Consider the following 16,201-nt stretch of genomic DNA (forward strand, 5'->3'; position numbering starts at 1 on the left):
GGGGGGGGGCCCCCCGGCTGTAACAATCTTTCGGGGGGGGGGGGGGGGGGGGGGGGGTCGGCCAACAGCCCCCCCACACACACACGCACACACAACCCGTCCTTCACCCCCTTTTTGTTAGGGTGAGGGGACGGAGCCCGGCGGGAAGCGAGGTGGGGCCCTCGGCGTCTTTGGGGTGGGGGGGACCCCCCTCATTCTCCCCCCGCCCCGTCCCTCGCTGTTCTCCGTGCGGGCGGACCGACCGAGGGGAGCGGGAGAGCCGTGCCCGGTCCCCGGGTGGCCGCTCTCCAGGGAGGGGGGGGGCGGGGGGGGGGGGGGCGGACGGAACGTCTAAGGCGGCTCATGCGCCGTCAGGGGCGGGGGCGGAGGGGGGGTGGGGGGGTCCGGCCCCTTCCCCCATCCCTGATGGCTGCGGCTGGGCTGAACTTTACTGGGGGGGGGGGCGGAGGGGCAGAACTGAGCCTGAAACCGTGGGGAGAGAACTTGGGTAGCGTGTGGTGGGGATCGAGCTCAGATGGTTGGATTCCTTGTTTTCCCAGTATCGGTTAGAGCGGATGAGGTGGATGTGGATGGGACCGTGGAAGATGACTTGGGTAAAAGCAGAGAAGGGTCTCGAACGGATGATGAAGTTGTTCAGAGGTTAGTACCTGGGGTTCTGGGTAAGTTACTTCTGAAACGCGAAGGCTTTCTCTTGCTTCTGAAGGGTCCGTGCGAGCACCAGTAATGGCCTAAAGCCTCAGAAATAAGGGAGACACCATTCAAAAGAGAGATCTAGTCAGCTGGGAGAAATAAAATATTTCTGGAAAAGACTGTTCCCTCCTAAATACAAGTGAGCCTGAGAACTTGGAGTCAGAAATAGTCAACTTGATTTTGTCTAATATCAGTAGTTGTATAAAAACCAATAAGTTAATAAGGGTTTACGCTTGCATATGGTAAATGGTGTGAGTTTAGTGCCTACTGATGAAATAGCTCTGTGCCCATGAACTGCCTCACCTCCTGAGGTATACCACATGCTGAGGATTCTAGTGGTTTTAACATACCTGTATTCTTCCCTGAATTTCTATTTAGCAAAAAAGGCTTGCTTGCAAGCATAGATTTTCACTCAACTTTTAGATTAAGGTTATACAGTTGAGGATAGCTCGTCTTGCACTTACCTCATTTGGTCGTGTAACTGTTGGGCTGTGTCAGGCATTAAGGGTCTTGGTATTGTTGTAACGAGACTATTATTGCTGCTGCTAGATGATAAAATTAGTGATACCGTTTGTGGACAAGACTACTTGACAGGTTTTCATTGTCCTAACAGAGAGGAAGAAGCTATCCAACTAGACGGCCTAAATGCATCCCAGATCAAAGAAATTAGAGAAAAATCTGAGAAGTTTGCATTTCAAGCAGAAGTGAACAGAATGATGAAACTCATTATCAATTCTTTATATAAAAACAAAGAGGTTAGTGCTTTTATCAGTAGAGCGTGTTGAAACTGTTTGTGTGTGTTCTGGAATTCCTGACTACTGGTTTCTATTTCAGATTTTCCTGAGGGAACTTATTTCGAATGCTTCGGATGCTTTAGATAAGATACGGCTAATATCCTTAACCGATGAAAATGCTCTTGCTGGTAATGAGGAACTTACGGTCAAAATCAAGGTAAGAAGCATTAGGTACAATCATCTCTTATGGAGGAGTGATGGGAGGAATGTAAAAAGATAGTGCATCATTAAACCTAAATTTTTGGCTTAATGCTGATGCAGATACAAACTAGGCCGCATCAGGATCCTTGTAACTAACTTTATCAAAGACTACTCTTCTTGTAATGGTGAAAATGTATTTCTGATTCTATAAAGGGTAACTGAAGTGTTTAAATACTTCAAAGGTGGTAGTGTAGTTATTGCAGATTCGACTTATTGTAGCCAGGCATGTTTGAATTTGAATAGCTGCTGCTCTGCTTGCCACTTTTCTGTGGCACTGTATTATGTATTAAGATTCAAAGTGAAGCCAAACTGCATCTTTCTTTTTTTTTTAGTGCGATAAAGAGAAGAACATGCTTCATGTTACAGATACGGGTATTGGCATGACAAAAGAGGAGTTAGTTAAAAACCTGGGTACCATTGCAAAGTCTGGTACAAGTGAATTCCTAAATAAGATGACTGAAATGCAGGATGATAGCCAGTCAACATCTGAGTTGATTGGCCAGTTTGGTGTTGGCTTTTATTCTGCTTTCTTAGTAGCAGACAGAGTTATTGTCACATCAAAACACAACAATGATACTCAACATATTTGGGAGTCAGATTCAAATGAATTCTCTGTGATTGATGACCCAAGAGGAAACACTTTAGGACGTGGCACAACCATAACGTAAGTATTAAGTTTCTTTGGATTTAAGAGAAAAAAAAGTTCTGTGGGTACACTTTGCCCATTGTGGAATATGTGGATCATTTTAGCATTGTGACTCATATATTGTTTGATTCTTGTAACACAGCTTTTTCTTCAGTTTAGTAGAAACATGCTATTAACTGCATCCAAAATAAATGTGGAGTGATAATGTAGATTGCTTCATGTTCCATTAGATGAACTAAGAAAACTATAAGCATCTTGACAACTAACTGTCAGCAAGTGATTCCAGACAGTTCAGCTGCCTGCAGACTCATTCAGTTCATCAACAATTGTGGCCAGTCAAAAACCTGTAGAGGGGCTGTAGAGCTGGCTGCTGTTTATGTACCAGTGAGACTGGTCTGATGCAAACTAGAGTTAGTCTGACAGTCTTAGTTTCATTGCTTTCGTGAGCAGATAAATTTGTTTTGCCTGGGTTTAGAGGACTCCTTCCTGAAGAAGGCACTTACTATGAAAAAGTTCATCTCAGTGTTCTAGTTCTAAGTAAAGCTGGTGAGAGTACATCAAAGTCCTGTTAAGTATCAGTATGATTTGAGGTTTTTGTTTAGATGCTATGTTCTGCCCCAGTTGCTGAAAACAATTATCCCTTCCTTCTCATTGGAGTAGTTTAGTAGGGATTGTATTTTTTAAGAGATACTTGGAGCTGAACTAATAAAAACTCACTTGCATAAATTTGAATTGCTATAGCTGCAACAGTAGGAAAATGCATCTCCTCCTGTAAAACTGTTTTAAAGTACTTGTCCAGCACTTTGATTGAAGTTTTTATTTTCTTTAGCCTTGTCTTGAAGGAGGAAGCATCGGATTATCTTGAGCTGGATACTGTTAAAAATCTAGTAAAGAAATACTCACAGTTCATAAACTTCCCCATATATGTGTGGAGCAGCAAGGTAAGTATATTTAACTGAGCATTGCACAGTGTGAGCTTTGGTTGTGAAAACTGTCTGGCCAGATCTTTCAGGAAGGATGAGGGCATACCATAGAACTTCTACTTGTCTAATTTCTAAAATTCTTCTGTTCCTGACTCTTCTGGCTAGTATTTTACTAGTTACTTGCTCTCCAAAAGTTAGTGTGTTGCTAAAATCACAAACTTTCAAGGAATTTGGTTTTATTCTGATTCAAAGAACTTTACCAAAGGAGAAAGACTCTGCCAATTACTAAGAAAGATGATCTTCCACTGGCTTTGGTAGCTGGAAGCTTTGGTAAGCTCTCAAGCAAGGCCATGGTTAGGTGTCCTTTTGAAAATAGGGCAGCATCTTAACTTTTTTAGGCCTGTTCTTCTGGCGGTTTTTTTGGTGTAGCACTAGCTGAAGAGCACCAGTGTCTCTGATTAGACATCATGTGTAAAGCTAAATGTAAAGCTGTGAAAACTTAAATTTGAGTATAGTGGCTTCCCAGTGTATTGAAGGAAAGTATGTATTGATGAAAAATGCAACTGAAAAAGCCATAGCTACCTGTAGAGAAATGCTTGTGATAGGCAAATAGCACAAGTTAAGTTAGTGCTCTGAGAGATTAAGCTGTTTGAGAGAATACTAGAACATTCCTGGTAGGAAACCAAGCAGTCCAAGTCCCCACTTTCAATTGTCTCTTCAGACTGAGACTGTTGAAGAACCCATTGAAGAGGAAGAGGCAAAGGAGAAAGAAGAAACAGATGATGATGAAGCTGCAGTTGAAGAGGAGGATGAAGAAAAGAAACCAAAAACTAAGAAGGTAAGCTTTGTCACACTTGGGGTTTGTAACTCATGTCAGATAGTTCAGCAATTTTCATAGGTAGTCTTCCAGAGGTGTACTTCAGTAGTGTGTATATACTTTCAAACAGCAATCCTGTTTAAGTGCAGTTAGACATCTTGTCAGGAAAGAACACTAAACAAAACAGACTTGGTTGAAATCGGGCAAATGACTGACACTAGCCTTGTGAGGCAGTGGTCCCAGAACTAATTATAAATGCTGGAGTGAACTGCTTGACATAGTAGTGGACTTCAGTAATCTGACACTGTTGACTAGTTTAAATTGGGTATGCTCTGCTGGAAAGCTTTTTTCGGAATGGCAGTAGAACAGAAGTATTGATACTCAGTAAACGTGTTAAATGTACGTAGGACAACACACTAGTGTAGACTTAAGTTTTGTTCCCATGTGTTACACTGATGTGTGTACTTCAATGGGAATATCCAGGCCATTGCATAATTTATTTTGTAAATTAGAAAGAGTATGTATTTTTGACATGCTATTTTATGACTTAGCATCACTGGAGTGTCTTTAACTGACTTAACCTGAAATAAAGAATGAGTCTTTATTATACTATGGTGTTTACATACCTAGGTTGAAAAGACTGTCTGGGATTGGGAGCTCATGAATGACATAAAACCAATCTGGCAGAGACCATCTAAAGAAGTTGAAGAAGATGAATACAAAGCTTTTTACAAAACCTTTTCCAAGGTAAGCTCTGAGCCTCAAGATTGTTCCAAAGCAAGAGGTTTGCTGTAGTATCTCTTGCTGTGTAAACAAAACTGAATGCTTATAGGATGGGCTATTTCTGAAGAATTAATTAATTGCTGTCAGTAGACAGACTGAATTGCAGAGAGCCTAGGAGGTTGTTGTGGTTTAACCCCAGCTGGCATCTAAGCACCATGCAACTGCTTGCTCACTTCGTGTGCTGCCCCCACAGTGGCATGGGGAGAGAATAGGACAGGGAAAGTAAAACTCATGGGTTGAGATAAAGACAGTTTAATAGGTCAGAAAAGGAAGGGAAAATAATACTAATTATAATAATAGAATATACAAAACAAGTATAGTTGCTCACCACCTGCTGCTGATGCCCAGCCAATCCCGGAGCCATGGTGCCCCCTGTCCCGACTCCTCCTAGTTTATATACTGGGCATAATGTAATATGGTATGGAATACTGCTTTGGCTCATTTGGGTCAGCTGTCCTTGCTGTGTCCCTTCCCAGCTTCTTGTTGCACTCCCAGCCTTAGCTGGCAGGGCAGTATTAGAAGCTGTGAAATGTCCTTGACTTAGTATAAATGCTGCTTAGCAACAACTAAAACATCGGTGTGTTATCAACATTATTCTCATCCTAAATCCAAAACACAGCACTATACCAACTACTAAAAAGAAGATTAACTTCGTTCCAGCCAAAACCAGGACAGGTATAGCATTTCAGTCAGGCGTTAATCTTTTTTCTGGAGAGAAGGTGCTGCCACCCAAGTGTTGAGTGGCCTAGGTTTGAGAAGTAATATGTTCCAGCTCATATGGAGCTTACTGACATGCTTAAATGTTGACAGGGAAGTTTTTATTTAATCAGAGTGATGGTGTTTGTGTTGTACATGGTGGAAGAAAGAGGAAGATACAGCTTTCTAGAAACAACGTTGTCTTTATGTGTAAATACAGCATAATATGTTACTTGGGAGTTTAACTGTGCTGATACCATATTGGTTACTGTGCTGTTGATGACTTTTTGATGGTTGGCTTGTAAAAAAAAAAAACCAAACAAAAAAAACCAAAAAAAACCCACAGCGACAAAACTAGTAGGTCTCAAGGTTACTTCTATGTGAGTGACTCGGCTGAATCTGGAACTTTTGTCTCCATAATAGATTCTAAAAAAGCATAGATAGATAATTTAATTGTAAAATAATTGGACTTATTTGGCAAACTCATCTTATTACTGGAAATGTATTAACTCACCAATATTTTCCCCATGTCAATTAAAAGAATTCTCTCTTCACAGGACCATGATGACCCAATGGCTTACATCCACTTCACTGCTGAAGGGGAAGTAACTTTCAAATCTATCTTGTTTGTTCCTAATTCTGCTCCACGTGGCCTGTTTGATGAATATGGATCCAAAAAAAGTGATTTCATTAAGGTAGGACAAGCAAGTGTGTGGGTATGGTTTCATGTCTTAAAAAAAAAAAAAAAAGAAACATAACCTGGCTGCTGTTTTCCTCTTGTAATTCAGCTGTATGTTCGAAGAGTGTTCATCACTGATGACTTCCATGACATGATGCCCAAATATCTTAACTTCGTTAAGGGTGTTGTAAGTATTATAAGTCTTAACTTGTGTTTGATTTTTTTAATCTTCAAATACTGTTAGCTATACTTAAGAAGTTTCTTCCTCAATTAGGTGGATTCCGATGATCTTCCTTTGAATGTATCTCGTGAAACACTTCAGCAGCATAAATTGTTAAAGGTAAGCTAGTTGATCTTAAATGACTTCATTGTAAACACATGATAGTAGCAAGATTTAGAAGAATAATAGCTTGATTAACTTTATATAAGGAGTGTGAAATTGAAGTACAGGAAACCCATGCATTGCTGTTTTCAGACTACTTCTGTTCAAATCAGGGACACTAAGTGTCTTGAATATGTCCTTTGCAGTGGGGTTGAATTGAGGGTTCTGCCAAGTGCTTATTGTTATAATTTGGTATTGCTGCTTTTTTAGGTGATCAGAAAGAAACTTGTTCGCAAAACTCTTGATATGATCAAGAAAATTGCAGAAGAAAAATACAATGACACATTCTGGAAAGAGTTTGGTACTAATGTAAAGCTTGGAGTTATTGAGGATCACTCCAATCGTACACGACTGGCTAAGCTTCTACGCTTCCAGTCTTCCCATCATGAAAGTAACCTCACAAGCCTTGACCAGTATGTGGAAAGAATGAAAGAGAAGCAAGACAAAATCTATTTCATGGCAGGTGCCAGCAGAAAGGAGGTATGTGAGTGTGGAAGAAAGAGGGAGAGGGGAAAAAATATTATGGCTTCTAGTTGAAGTAGTACCATAAACATTGTGAACTGTGTATTTGCTGTAAATGTGGAGACTCCATGCTTATGTTACTGCTGCAGTTCAGTTTTCCTTGTACCAACATTTGTCAAATAGTTGTAGAGGTTTCAGTAGCTGCTGGTTCCAGTGCAATTAAACTGGTGTCTGATCTCTTTTGTCATCTTAGGCTGAGTCTTCACCATTTGTTGAACGTCTTCTGAAAAAGGGCTATGAAGTGATCTATCTGACTGAACCTGTAGATGAATACTGCATTCAGGCTCTGCCAGAGTTTGATGGCAAGAGGTTTCAGAATGTAGCAAAAGAAGGAGTTAAGTTTGAAGAAAGTGAAAAGTCTAAGGAGAGTCGGGAAGCCTTGGAAAAGGAATTTGAACCACTCTTAAACTGGATGAAAGACAAAGCTCTAAAAGACAAGGTAAAATGTGATGCTGTATGTAAAGTTTATTTGTAAATGCAGTTTTACTTGCTACAACATACCTAGCAGATTCTTTGAGTGTTGAGACTTCACAGTAGTTTCTCTGTCTGTGGATAAACATGTTGTTTAAAACCTTTATTTCAGGAAGATAGAGTGTCATCTTGGAGCCTTCTGAAAATATTGAAGTGACAGAAAATTTCAGTTATTTACTTTATTCTCTGTATAAGCTATTAGCTCTGTGAACTAACATTAAGGCTTTTTTTTCTACAGATTGAAAAAGCTGTGTTATCTCAACGTTTAACCCAGTCTCCGTGTGCTCTTGTGGCTAGTCAGTATGGATGGTCGGGTAACATGGAAAGAATCATGAAGGCTCAAGCTTACCAAACTGGGAAAGATATATCTACAAAGTAAGCTTTCAGTTATGTAGCAGTAGACATGAAATGTAGTTAATGGCCTCCCTTGCTTGGTGTGGGCACACCAAGCTACCATCTGATTCAGATAATCCTTCGTATTTTTAAGGTCACTTACAACCAAGTTGCAGTCTCCATCATAGTCTTACATTGTTACTTCAAAGCCCAGTATGTAAAACTGCCTGGTGAGCAAGATTCATCAGTGGCATTTGCTACCTGTCATTTGGTGACAAGAGAAGATGAACTGTCTTAGTAACTTGAGTGATTTTTAGAGTTAAGCTAGTATTAAAGTGGGGGGGGGGGGGGAATACATTTGTTACTGTGGCTGTAATCGGTATTCATGGGCTTAAAGGTGTAGCTGGGTCCTGTACTTCAAAACTGAGTGATGTAACTTCTATTATTTTCAGTTACTATGCTAGTCAAAAGAAGACATTTGAAATTAACCCCAGGCATCCACTGATCAAGGACATGCTGAGGCGAGTAAAGGTAAACAAATAACAGTAGTGAAATACTCACTACTTGGCTGCACACAACCTACTTAACAGTTCTGGTTTGTTTGTTTGTTTTAAATGTTCTTCCACATTAGGAAAATGAAGATGACAAAACAGTTTCAGATCTTGCAGTGGTATTATTTGAAACTGCAACTTTGAGATCGGGATATATGTTACCAGACACTAAGGAATATGGAGACAGAATAGAAAGGATGCTTCGTTTAAGTTTAAACATTGACCTGGATGCAAAGGTTAGTTTGCCTTCAACTTGGGGCTGATAATTGGCTGCTCCGTCTTAAAAAGCAGATGCTTGATAGACTTGTATAAAATTAAATGTATCCAGCTTCCCTACACATAGGTGGGCCACCAGGAGCCCAGTTCAAGTACCTGGGTGGGAAACTGATAAGTCTGTGCTTCATGCTCATGTCCTCCCTTCCACTCTTTCCAGTTGCTTGAGATTCTGCTCTGATTATGTGCCCATCTCATTAATGGAGAAGTTCATAAGTGGGTATAAGTAATATGGGTTTTCATAATGCTGTGCAAGAACTTAGGCTTGGTATCTTACCGGAGGAGGCATGATAGTGTGTCAATGCTAAACAGAACTTGCTTTCTTCATCAGGTAGCTTGGGGCAAATGTTAGGAACTGATAGCAAATCCTTCCATAGCCTGTATTTAGCTAGTCCACAACTAGTAAATATCCTAAGCAAATAAAGCATATTGCTTGTGACCTTCCTACAGGTGGAGGAGGAACCTGAAGAGCCTGAAGATGCAGTTGAGGAGGCAGAGCAAGATGAAGAGGAGGTGGATGCTGATGCTGAAGACAGTGAAACACAGAAGGTACGGTCTCAAGCTTGACTCTTACCAATATTTATATGCAGTTTTGTCTGTGGTGCTTCCTGGCAACAAACTTGTTCACTTTGCCTTTCGTGACACTAGTTCTCAGTGTGAGGTTTTCCAAGATTTTTTTGGAGGGAAGAAAACTACAGCACAAATTACCTTTCATTCCTTATCAAACTATACTGTAAGAAGAAAACACTTAGATATGTTCAAAGTTGGAGCTAAATTAAGCTTAAGAGATTGTAAGAGAGTGCCCTATGGCAAGAAAACAGCAGCAAATCCTCTACAGTGAACTTAATGTTACTGGTTGGATTTCCACAGTTTGTGGGCAATAACATCAATGAATTGGCAAGAGTATAGTTCTAAATGCTTACAACAATACAGACTTGAAACAACACTATAGACAACAATACTACCTCTAAAACAGTTCAGCTGTTGTGTGCAGTCAGCCTTCACTTGGCAAACGTCTTCTGTTTTAATGACGTCTTGGTGGATATGCTGAACTCTTGCAATACTACAGTTTCTTGATAATAACTTACAAAGTTACTATGAGGTCCCAAATGGACCTGCTTTCTCAGGTTGCTTTTGCAAGATACCTTGTCACTAGTGCAAATACATAGCTTATAGAGATGTTCTTGCCTACTGTTTAATGTCAGATTACCTAAGAATAAATTTGAGGAACAATGCTTATTGTACTATAGTTACTTAATTTTGATGCTCTTACTATTGCATTTACACAGCAGTATAACCTGCAGTGACAGTAATAAATTATAAAGGAGCAAAGTCATGCTCTATTTGTTGGATTAGTACAGTTGCAGATTAAGGTTTCTGACTACTGACTGGAAAGCAGATGTGCTTCCTAGCTCTGCAATCAAGTAGAATAGGGCTATTAACAGCACTAATACTGTGCCTGAAAGATAGCTTAGAAAGTATTAAAGATGAAATGGTACACTAGATCTACTGCTAATGTTTGAGCAGATTGAAATTTATTTTTTTTTACTCTTAATAGCAAATGCTTAACATGGCATCATTTGAACAGAAGTTTGAGTTTAATACCTCTTTAGAAAGTTGTATCACTTAGTGCTTTGGAAAGCATCAGCAGTACTTAGGTTCAGTTCTTCTGGGACAGCTCTTGTAACCTTTTCCACTTTCAAAAAGCAAGATTCTGATTTTCTCTTTGATGTCTCCACAGGAATCCACAGATGTGAAAGATGAACTGTAAGCTGCACTCACCTACTGTCCTGCATTGGAGGATTGAGAGGGAATGTGAATTAGATTGTTTTGGTTTTTTCCACTGTAAAATGTTGAGGGATGGTATTGGGGTTTAAGGGTGAAGGAGGTTTTTTTTTTAAGTTCACTTTTCTAAAAACATTCCTCATGAATGTAAATTTGTATTATTTAACTGACTTGGTGTAAAATCTTGTCATGTACAAAATAAAATGTTCCCAAACACCACTAACTCTAAATTTATACATAGGAAGCTCATCTTGTGGGCTAGCACAAAGAAACAAAGGGATTGTCTTGAGTGTTCACGTCCTTTGTATGACAGTTTGCAGTCCTCATGCCTTTCCACACTGGCACAGCCACATTTAACTGTGTAGCATATGCCTATGGTTGCGTTTTGTGTTAACAACCCTGCTGTGCTGTTTAGCCAAAATACACCTGGTATGAGAGCTGTACTGAACCTGCTAGTTGAAAAAAGTATTCAAGAAGTTATGTATGTACTACCATCTTAAAGATAAGGCATTTAAAAATGGCATTGGAACTGAAGTCCTGCCAGTTTGCACTGACTCCACTGTACAGAACAGGCAGTGGTAGCTTTTACAGGTGAGCTGAGTGGAGAAAAAAAACAATCACCTTTCACTAAATCTGAAGAACAACCACCAGAAGTGGCTTACTGCCTGCAAGCTTATACTGTCCTCCATGGTACTTGGTAACCCTGCCTTTGACCTATAGCTACAGCAGACCTGCTTTCTACAGGTTGGTTGGTTGGTTTGTTTCTTTTGTTTAAAGGTGGAAGCTCTTATCTTTTACCGTTGTTCCTTAATGCTGTTGTTCCTTAACTTTTTCACTCTATGTTCTATGTCTTTAGTATGGCAAAGCACTGTAGCTACTTAATCTAACTCAAGCTAAATCTGTTGATACCAAATTATAATATAGACAGGTTGAACTGGAGGCACCACTTTCTCTTCATTATATTAGCTTTATATGCTGTTTGGATGAAGCACTACATTTTCTCACTGGTGTGTCTACTTTGAAACACCTTCATGGGGTTGGTAAAAGTGTTTACACTAAGTTTTTTTGCCTTCCTCTGTGGAAGTAGTATGTAGGAGTAGTGCTTCTATATAGTGACTGTGTAAGAACCGTTCTTCTGTTTCACAGACAGAACTTTTGTGAAGTTTGAGGTGCTGTAATCTGAAGCAAAATAAACTGTTTCTAACAGGCGAGGGCATTAAACACTGTCCTGAAGAACTTGCTTTCTATTTACTTTTACTAGGCTTCTATATTGCCCAAATACTGTTTCCATCCAATAAATAGAAATGCGATGTATCAGTGTGGTTATTGTGTTAGGGTTTATATAGAGATGTTGGCTTTATTGAAGTATGCTGTTTGAGACTGGAAAAAAAGGAATGGGAGCTTAGTTTTGCGTTTTTTTTGAGGGAGTTTGGGGTTGTTTTGGGTTTTGCTCACTGTAGTGGTCTTAGATGCACTGTAAGAGCCTTTTGTTACTAGAGCATGCAGAGTGGTCTAACCCTGGAGTGTAGTAGCTGCTAGCAGTAGCAGTCCTTTGTTAGTAAGTTACTGAACAGGGCAGGTGCACCATATTCTTCTTCAGGCATGGTCCTCTCTACTATGGTAGTGCAACTTTTGTGATCTGTAGCAATCAATTGCTGCTGAGGTTTTAATACTTCCTAAAATACCACTTCTAGTGATACACTTCTGAGTGTACCATCAATACCCACTCCTCTAGATCTTATTTGACCAGCCTGAGTACTAAACATGGCTCAGGCCTACTGTATGGTTAAGGGTGCTTGTGCAGCTAACAAACTCAAGAAGGAGCACTGGAAGTGTAGGGTTGCTTGCTACAGTATTCTTAATGTTTGTTAATTACTTGTAGACTTAAGCAGCCTTTGCTCTGTTACATAGCTGAAGTTCTCAATGCCTTGATTGGTTTTAGGATGACATCTAGTTCAATTTCAGAAATAATAAAGAGCACACTTGAGAGTCATGCTTTGTGTTTTTTCATCTTCCTCAGCTGAGGATATCATGTGCAAAATAGCTGTGATCCAGCTGCTTTCTCTACCCTGGAGTGACAAGTGTTTGCTATTAATAAGCACAAAATGCAGTTGTAAGCTTTTTTTTTTTTGGTCAGCTCTGTAAAGCCAAATGGTGTCAATGCCGGAAGAAGTGTCTCCCACTCATACTGAGGCTGTTTCTTTCAGTGCTGCAGTCACGCTGATTCTGGGGGTGTCACCTCTGCTGTGCTGGTGTATTGTCAGTTTTGCTGTTCCTAGGTGGGCACTAATGAGAATGGGTTCCCTCAGTGCTAGAAAAGGCTGGGGTAAAACACGCTCTCTGTTGCTCAGTTTCCATTAGCAGCAGGATACTTTTAGAAATCCAAGTGAAGCTAGCAGTAACTTCTCTCTGCAGCCTTTAGATCTGCCTTTCAAAAATAGGGAGAAATGCATCTTTTGTGTCGGAAGTCAACAACATAATGACAGAGGTGGTGCTCTGACAGTGTAACAGGGTAAAGGTTGGCGAATCCTGGCTCTTTAAAGGGGTAACTGGAAAACTGCTGCTCCTGCCCTAGTTAGAACAGGAACAAAACAATGCTGAACTGCCCCATCTTGTCTCTTCAATAACCTCTATCTTATGCTGAGGTGGAAGGTTGTCAGTCTCAGCTTTGTTTAGGTACAGTGAAGGAAAAAGTAGTTGAACTGGATCTAGTAAGATGTTCTCATTGACTTCATTTGGGCTTGACATCTGAGATTTACTTGAGGCCATTTTATACTGCTGTCATTGACAAAGGTCTCTGAGATATAGAGCCTATGATCTACTAATATTAAGAGGAGGCTTACATCCGCATGGCATGTAAGAACAGGAGAGGATCTCATGCCACATCAGCTGCTTTTCTAGATCAACTAATAGTTACAAGACAGAGAGAGACTCACATGCAGAGGAACTATAAATCTTTCATCCTAGGAAAACCAACTTACGTAAACATATATAAAGTGTAACAGCTTCACAGCTGGAACAGATGTAAAAGTGCTTTAAGTGATCATTTCTGGATCCCTCTACTATTACAAGAGCACCAGGTACTTTGCCAGTAGGAAGTGGAGAGCTTTTTTCCTTCCTTAGTGGGTCACCTGTCAGACTGTGGTTTTTCTTTCCTGAGTTAAACCTGAGTGAGAATCAAGGATGAAGCCTGTGCCTTGTCTGGGTACCTTTCTCAAGGGAAATTGGGATTTCTCAATCCCCAACCTTCACAAGCTCTACTGCATACCATAGAAAAATGGGTTGTTGTGCCATCTTTGTAGGATGTTGACTTTGTGTCATGTTCCTAGTACGAGAGTTTTGTGGCAATCCTATTTCACAACTGAAAGGTAAATCTCCATGTGTTGCTTCAGAGTTTTGTACATTTACAGCTATCAAAAGTAGCTGTGAACAGAAGATGCCCAAAGGGAGTACAAACACACATAATTTCAGTGTAATCTGTATGTATTTGTCCCATTTTAACTAATACAACCAAGTTGCAAGATCCTCCCCAGCCTTACAGTATAGATTTCCTATTACTAATACAGGCAGAAAGCCAATGTAACTGCTCTTACAGCAGTTAGCCAGCATTAGGAAGAGTCCAGTGCAAGAAGTGCTACAATCAGAGTACGTGCCATCGCGTTCTGGGTTACATCCAGTAAAACTGAGTTTTAAAAGTTTAAAACTTTAAAAAGTTTAAAGCTTAAAAGTTTAGCTAAAGTTTAAAAAGGGGGAAATGCCAAGAGCTAAGTGGGGTTCTACTGCAGATGAATGGGTAAGCTTATTAAGGCTAATGAGTGGCCACAAACGCTTGACTTTCAATATGCTAGACTTCCTATACTTGTTAATCAGCTTAAAAGTTTCATATTCTGTTAGACTTGCCAATGTGAGTTTACATCTTTTATTCTGAAGGATATTTACACTGCAATCAAGATTAAGAAGTCACAAGCATTTTGGTGCACAACGGGTTGGACTTTTAACAACAGTATTCATCGTACATTTCTTTTTAATGCTGCCTGTAACTCTGCTTAAAGGAAACAAAAATATTGAGCGAGTACAGTATTTCACATACGGATTTCTGCAGTTGGGACAGTTGAACAAATATTTTATCAGTTCTGGTTTTCATACTGTAAGTAAATTCTGGTCACTGTTGTGAAGTCTGAACTTTGCTTGATCTTGCTTTTAGACCCAACAGTTCTGTTTTCAGTTCTCCAGGCTTAGGAGGTATTTCAGGTATACTCTGTTAAAAACAGAGAAAGATGTCAGTGTTGTGGCAGAAGGAAAAACTAAACTTACAAACCAGTAAATTAGCATACTCTGTAAAAGACAGCATTATAGCTAAATGTGATAATACTGCCCTCTTTTTTTTGAGCAGTGTAATTCTTAGATGCAAAACATCTTCAAAATTAATGTATTACCTTCTTGTAATTTAGCTTTTATTTCAAAGTTGCAAAATATGAATTGAAAAAAAGGAGGATAAAGGAAGAAGGGACAGTTTGTTTAAAGGAACAAAGCTTTTTTGCCATTTAAGAAAGTAAGTTTGGTTCAGATGTCTAGTACTGCTTTAAAGCACCAGTTGAAGTTTCCACACATTCTTTCTCTTGGTGACAGAAGAAAAAGTTTCACTGCTTCTACCTTTCTGTTTTAGAAATTAAGCACTGAAGCTGGACATGAAATTTAAAAAAGGAAAAGATGACATGACATTTTAAAAACCATACCTCCTCAAAATTTGTACTAGTTTAAGGACGTGTAGATCATTTTGTATAAATGTTTGCCTGTAATGAAGGCCACAGTAGAGACGATTAAAATACATAAATTCTTCTGGATCTATCAATGACTTAAGCCTCACTGCTTAAATTTTGACATGATAGCTCAAGCACGGTGATTTTTTAAACTTATTTCTGATTTCAGTATAGCACAGTGTTTTTAAAAACCAAAAAGTATACAAGAGCAGGAGGAGGAGGAGGAGATAAGGCTTACAAGTTAGAAGGCCTCCAAGAGACCAAATCAACCATTAAATATCCCTGCTGGATGGTGTCAGTTGGAGCTTGGTTCTCTGTGACTGTAATGTTGATAGTCTTAACCCTCAGTCTTTCATGGTTTCTAACATAAGCTTTTGGTCATCTTCATTTCCGTTAATGAGGGGGGAAAAAAGTCTATTTAAATCTAATATGTCCCTTCTCACCGCTTTTGCGTGCTCTTTTCAAAAACCAACTCCCCCCAGTAGAAACCCCTTCTGAAGAAGTCTGTGTAGCTTTTTTTTCTAATTTTTGGTACCACGTCGCCCGTTTGCAGGCAGGTCCCAAAAGACGACCTGGCTACCTCGTCGCTCCTTCTTCAGCGACTGATCATTTTTCGCAGTCAAGACTAGAGACCTTTCTCCACAAAAGCTCTACGGGAGACCCTCCAGCCCGCTGTAACGCAACGTCAACCGCCTCAGCACTTACAAGGTCAGGCCTGTAGTACCTGTGCACGACCTCGGCGCCCGCGAACATGGCCAGCAGGCTGGCCGCCAGCGTCTTCAGGTAGGTGGGCCAAGGCACGCCGGCGGGCATGGCTGCGGGGCGGCCCGCTCTTCCCCTCAGAGGGGCTCGCGCAGGGAAGACCAGAGGCGGGAAAACCCCCCCCCCCCCCCCT

The 16,201-nt window shown here is 40.3% G+C and overlaps 2 protein-coding genes across 3 annotated transcripts; one reads left to right on the forward strand and one right to left on the reverse strand.

Moving 5' to 3' along the window:
* The first annotated feature begins 514 nt into the window (after positions 1-514).
* On the forward strand, positions 515-10,766 carry HSP90B1 (heat shock protein 90kDa beta (Grp94), member 1). Its single transcript, XM_010566309.1, has 17 exons — positions 515-639; positions 1,304-1,445; positions 1,525-1,641; positions 2,018-2,349; positions 3,161-3,272; positions 3,976-4,092; positions 4,702-4,818; positions 6,108-6,245; positions 6,339-6,416; positions 6,504-6,569; positions 6,822-7,091; positions 7,327-7,572; positions 7,843-7,979; positions 8,390-8,468; positions 8,569-8,724; positions 9,212-9,310; positions 10,503-10,766. The coding sequence occupies exons 1-17, from the start codon at positions 515-517 to the stop codon at positions 10,530-10,532; spliced, it is 2,361 nt and encodes a 786-aa protein (XP_010564611.1). The 3' UTR covers positions 10,533-10,766.
* LOC104831003 (chromosome unknown open reading frame, human C12orf73) lies at positions 9,330-16,194 on the reverse strand. 2 transcript variants are annotated; one of them, XR_774278.1, is made up of 3 exons: positions 16,012-16,194; positions 14,637-14,804; positions 9,330-10,551 (listed from the first exon to the last, which is right to left on the reverse strand). XR_774278.1 is itself a non-coding variant. In XM_010566308.1 (2 exons), the coding sequence occupies exons 1-2, from the start codon at positions 16,117-16,119 to the stop codon at positions 14,709-14,711; spliced, it is 204 nt and encodes a 67-aa protein (XP_010564610.1). In that variant the 5' UTR covers positions 16,120-16,194; the 3' UTR covers positions 14,302-14,708. The 2 variants fall into 2 exon arrangements, 1 of the variants encoding a protein (XP_010564610.1); XM_010566308.1 differs by lacking the exon at positions 9,330-10,551 and having other exon boundaries at positions 14,302-14,804.
* Between the last annotated feature and the right edge of the window lie 7 nt (positions 16,195-16,201).

This window comes from Haliaeetus leucocephalus, unplaced genomic scaffold, assembly GCF_000737465.1.
Source record: "Haliaeetus leucocephalus isolate CR32 unplaced genomic scaffold, Haliaeetus_leucocephalus-4.0 Scaffold206, whole genome shotgun sequence".
Taxonomy (NCBI): Eukaryota; Metazoa; Chordata; class Aves; order Accipitriformes; family Accipitridae; genus Haliaeetus; species Haliaeetus leucocephalus.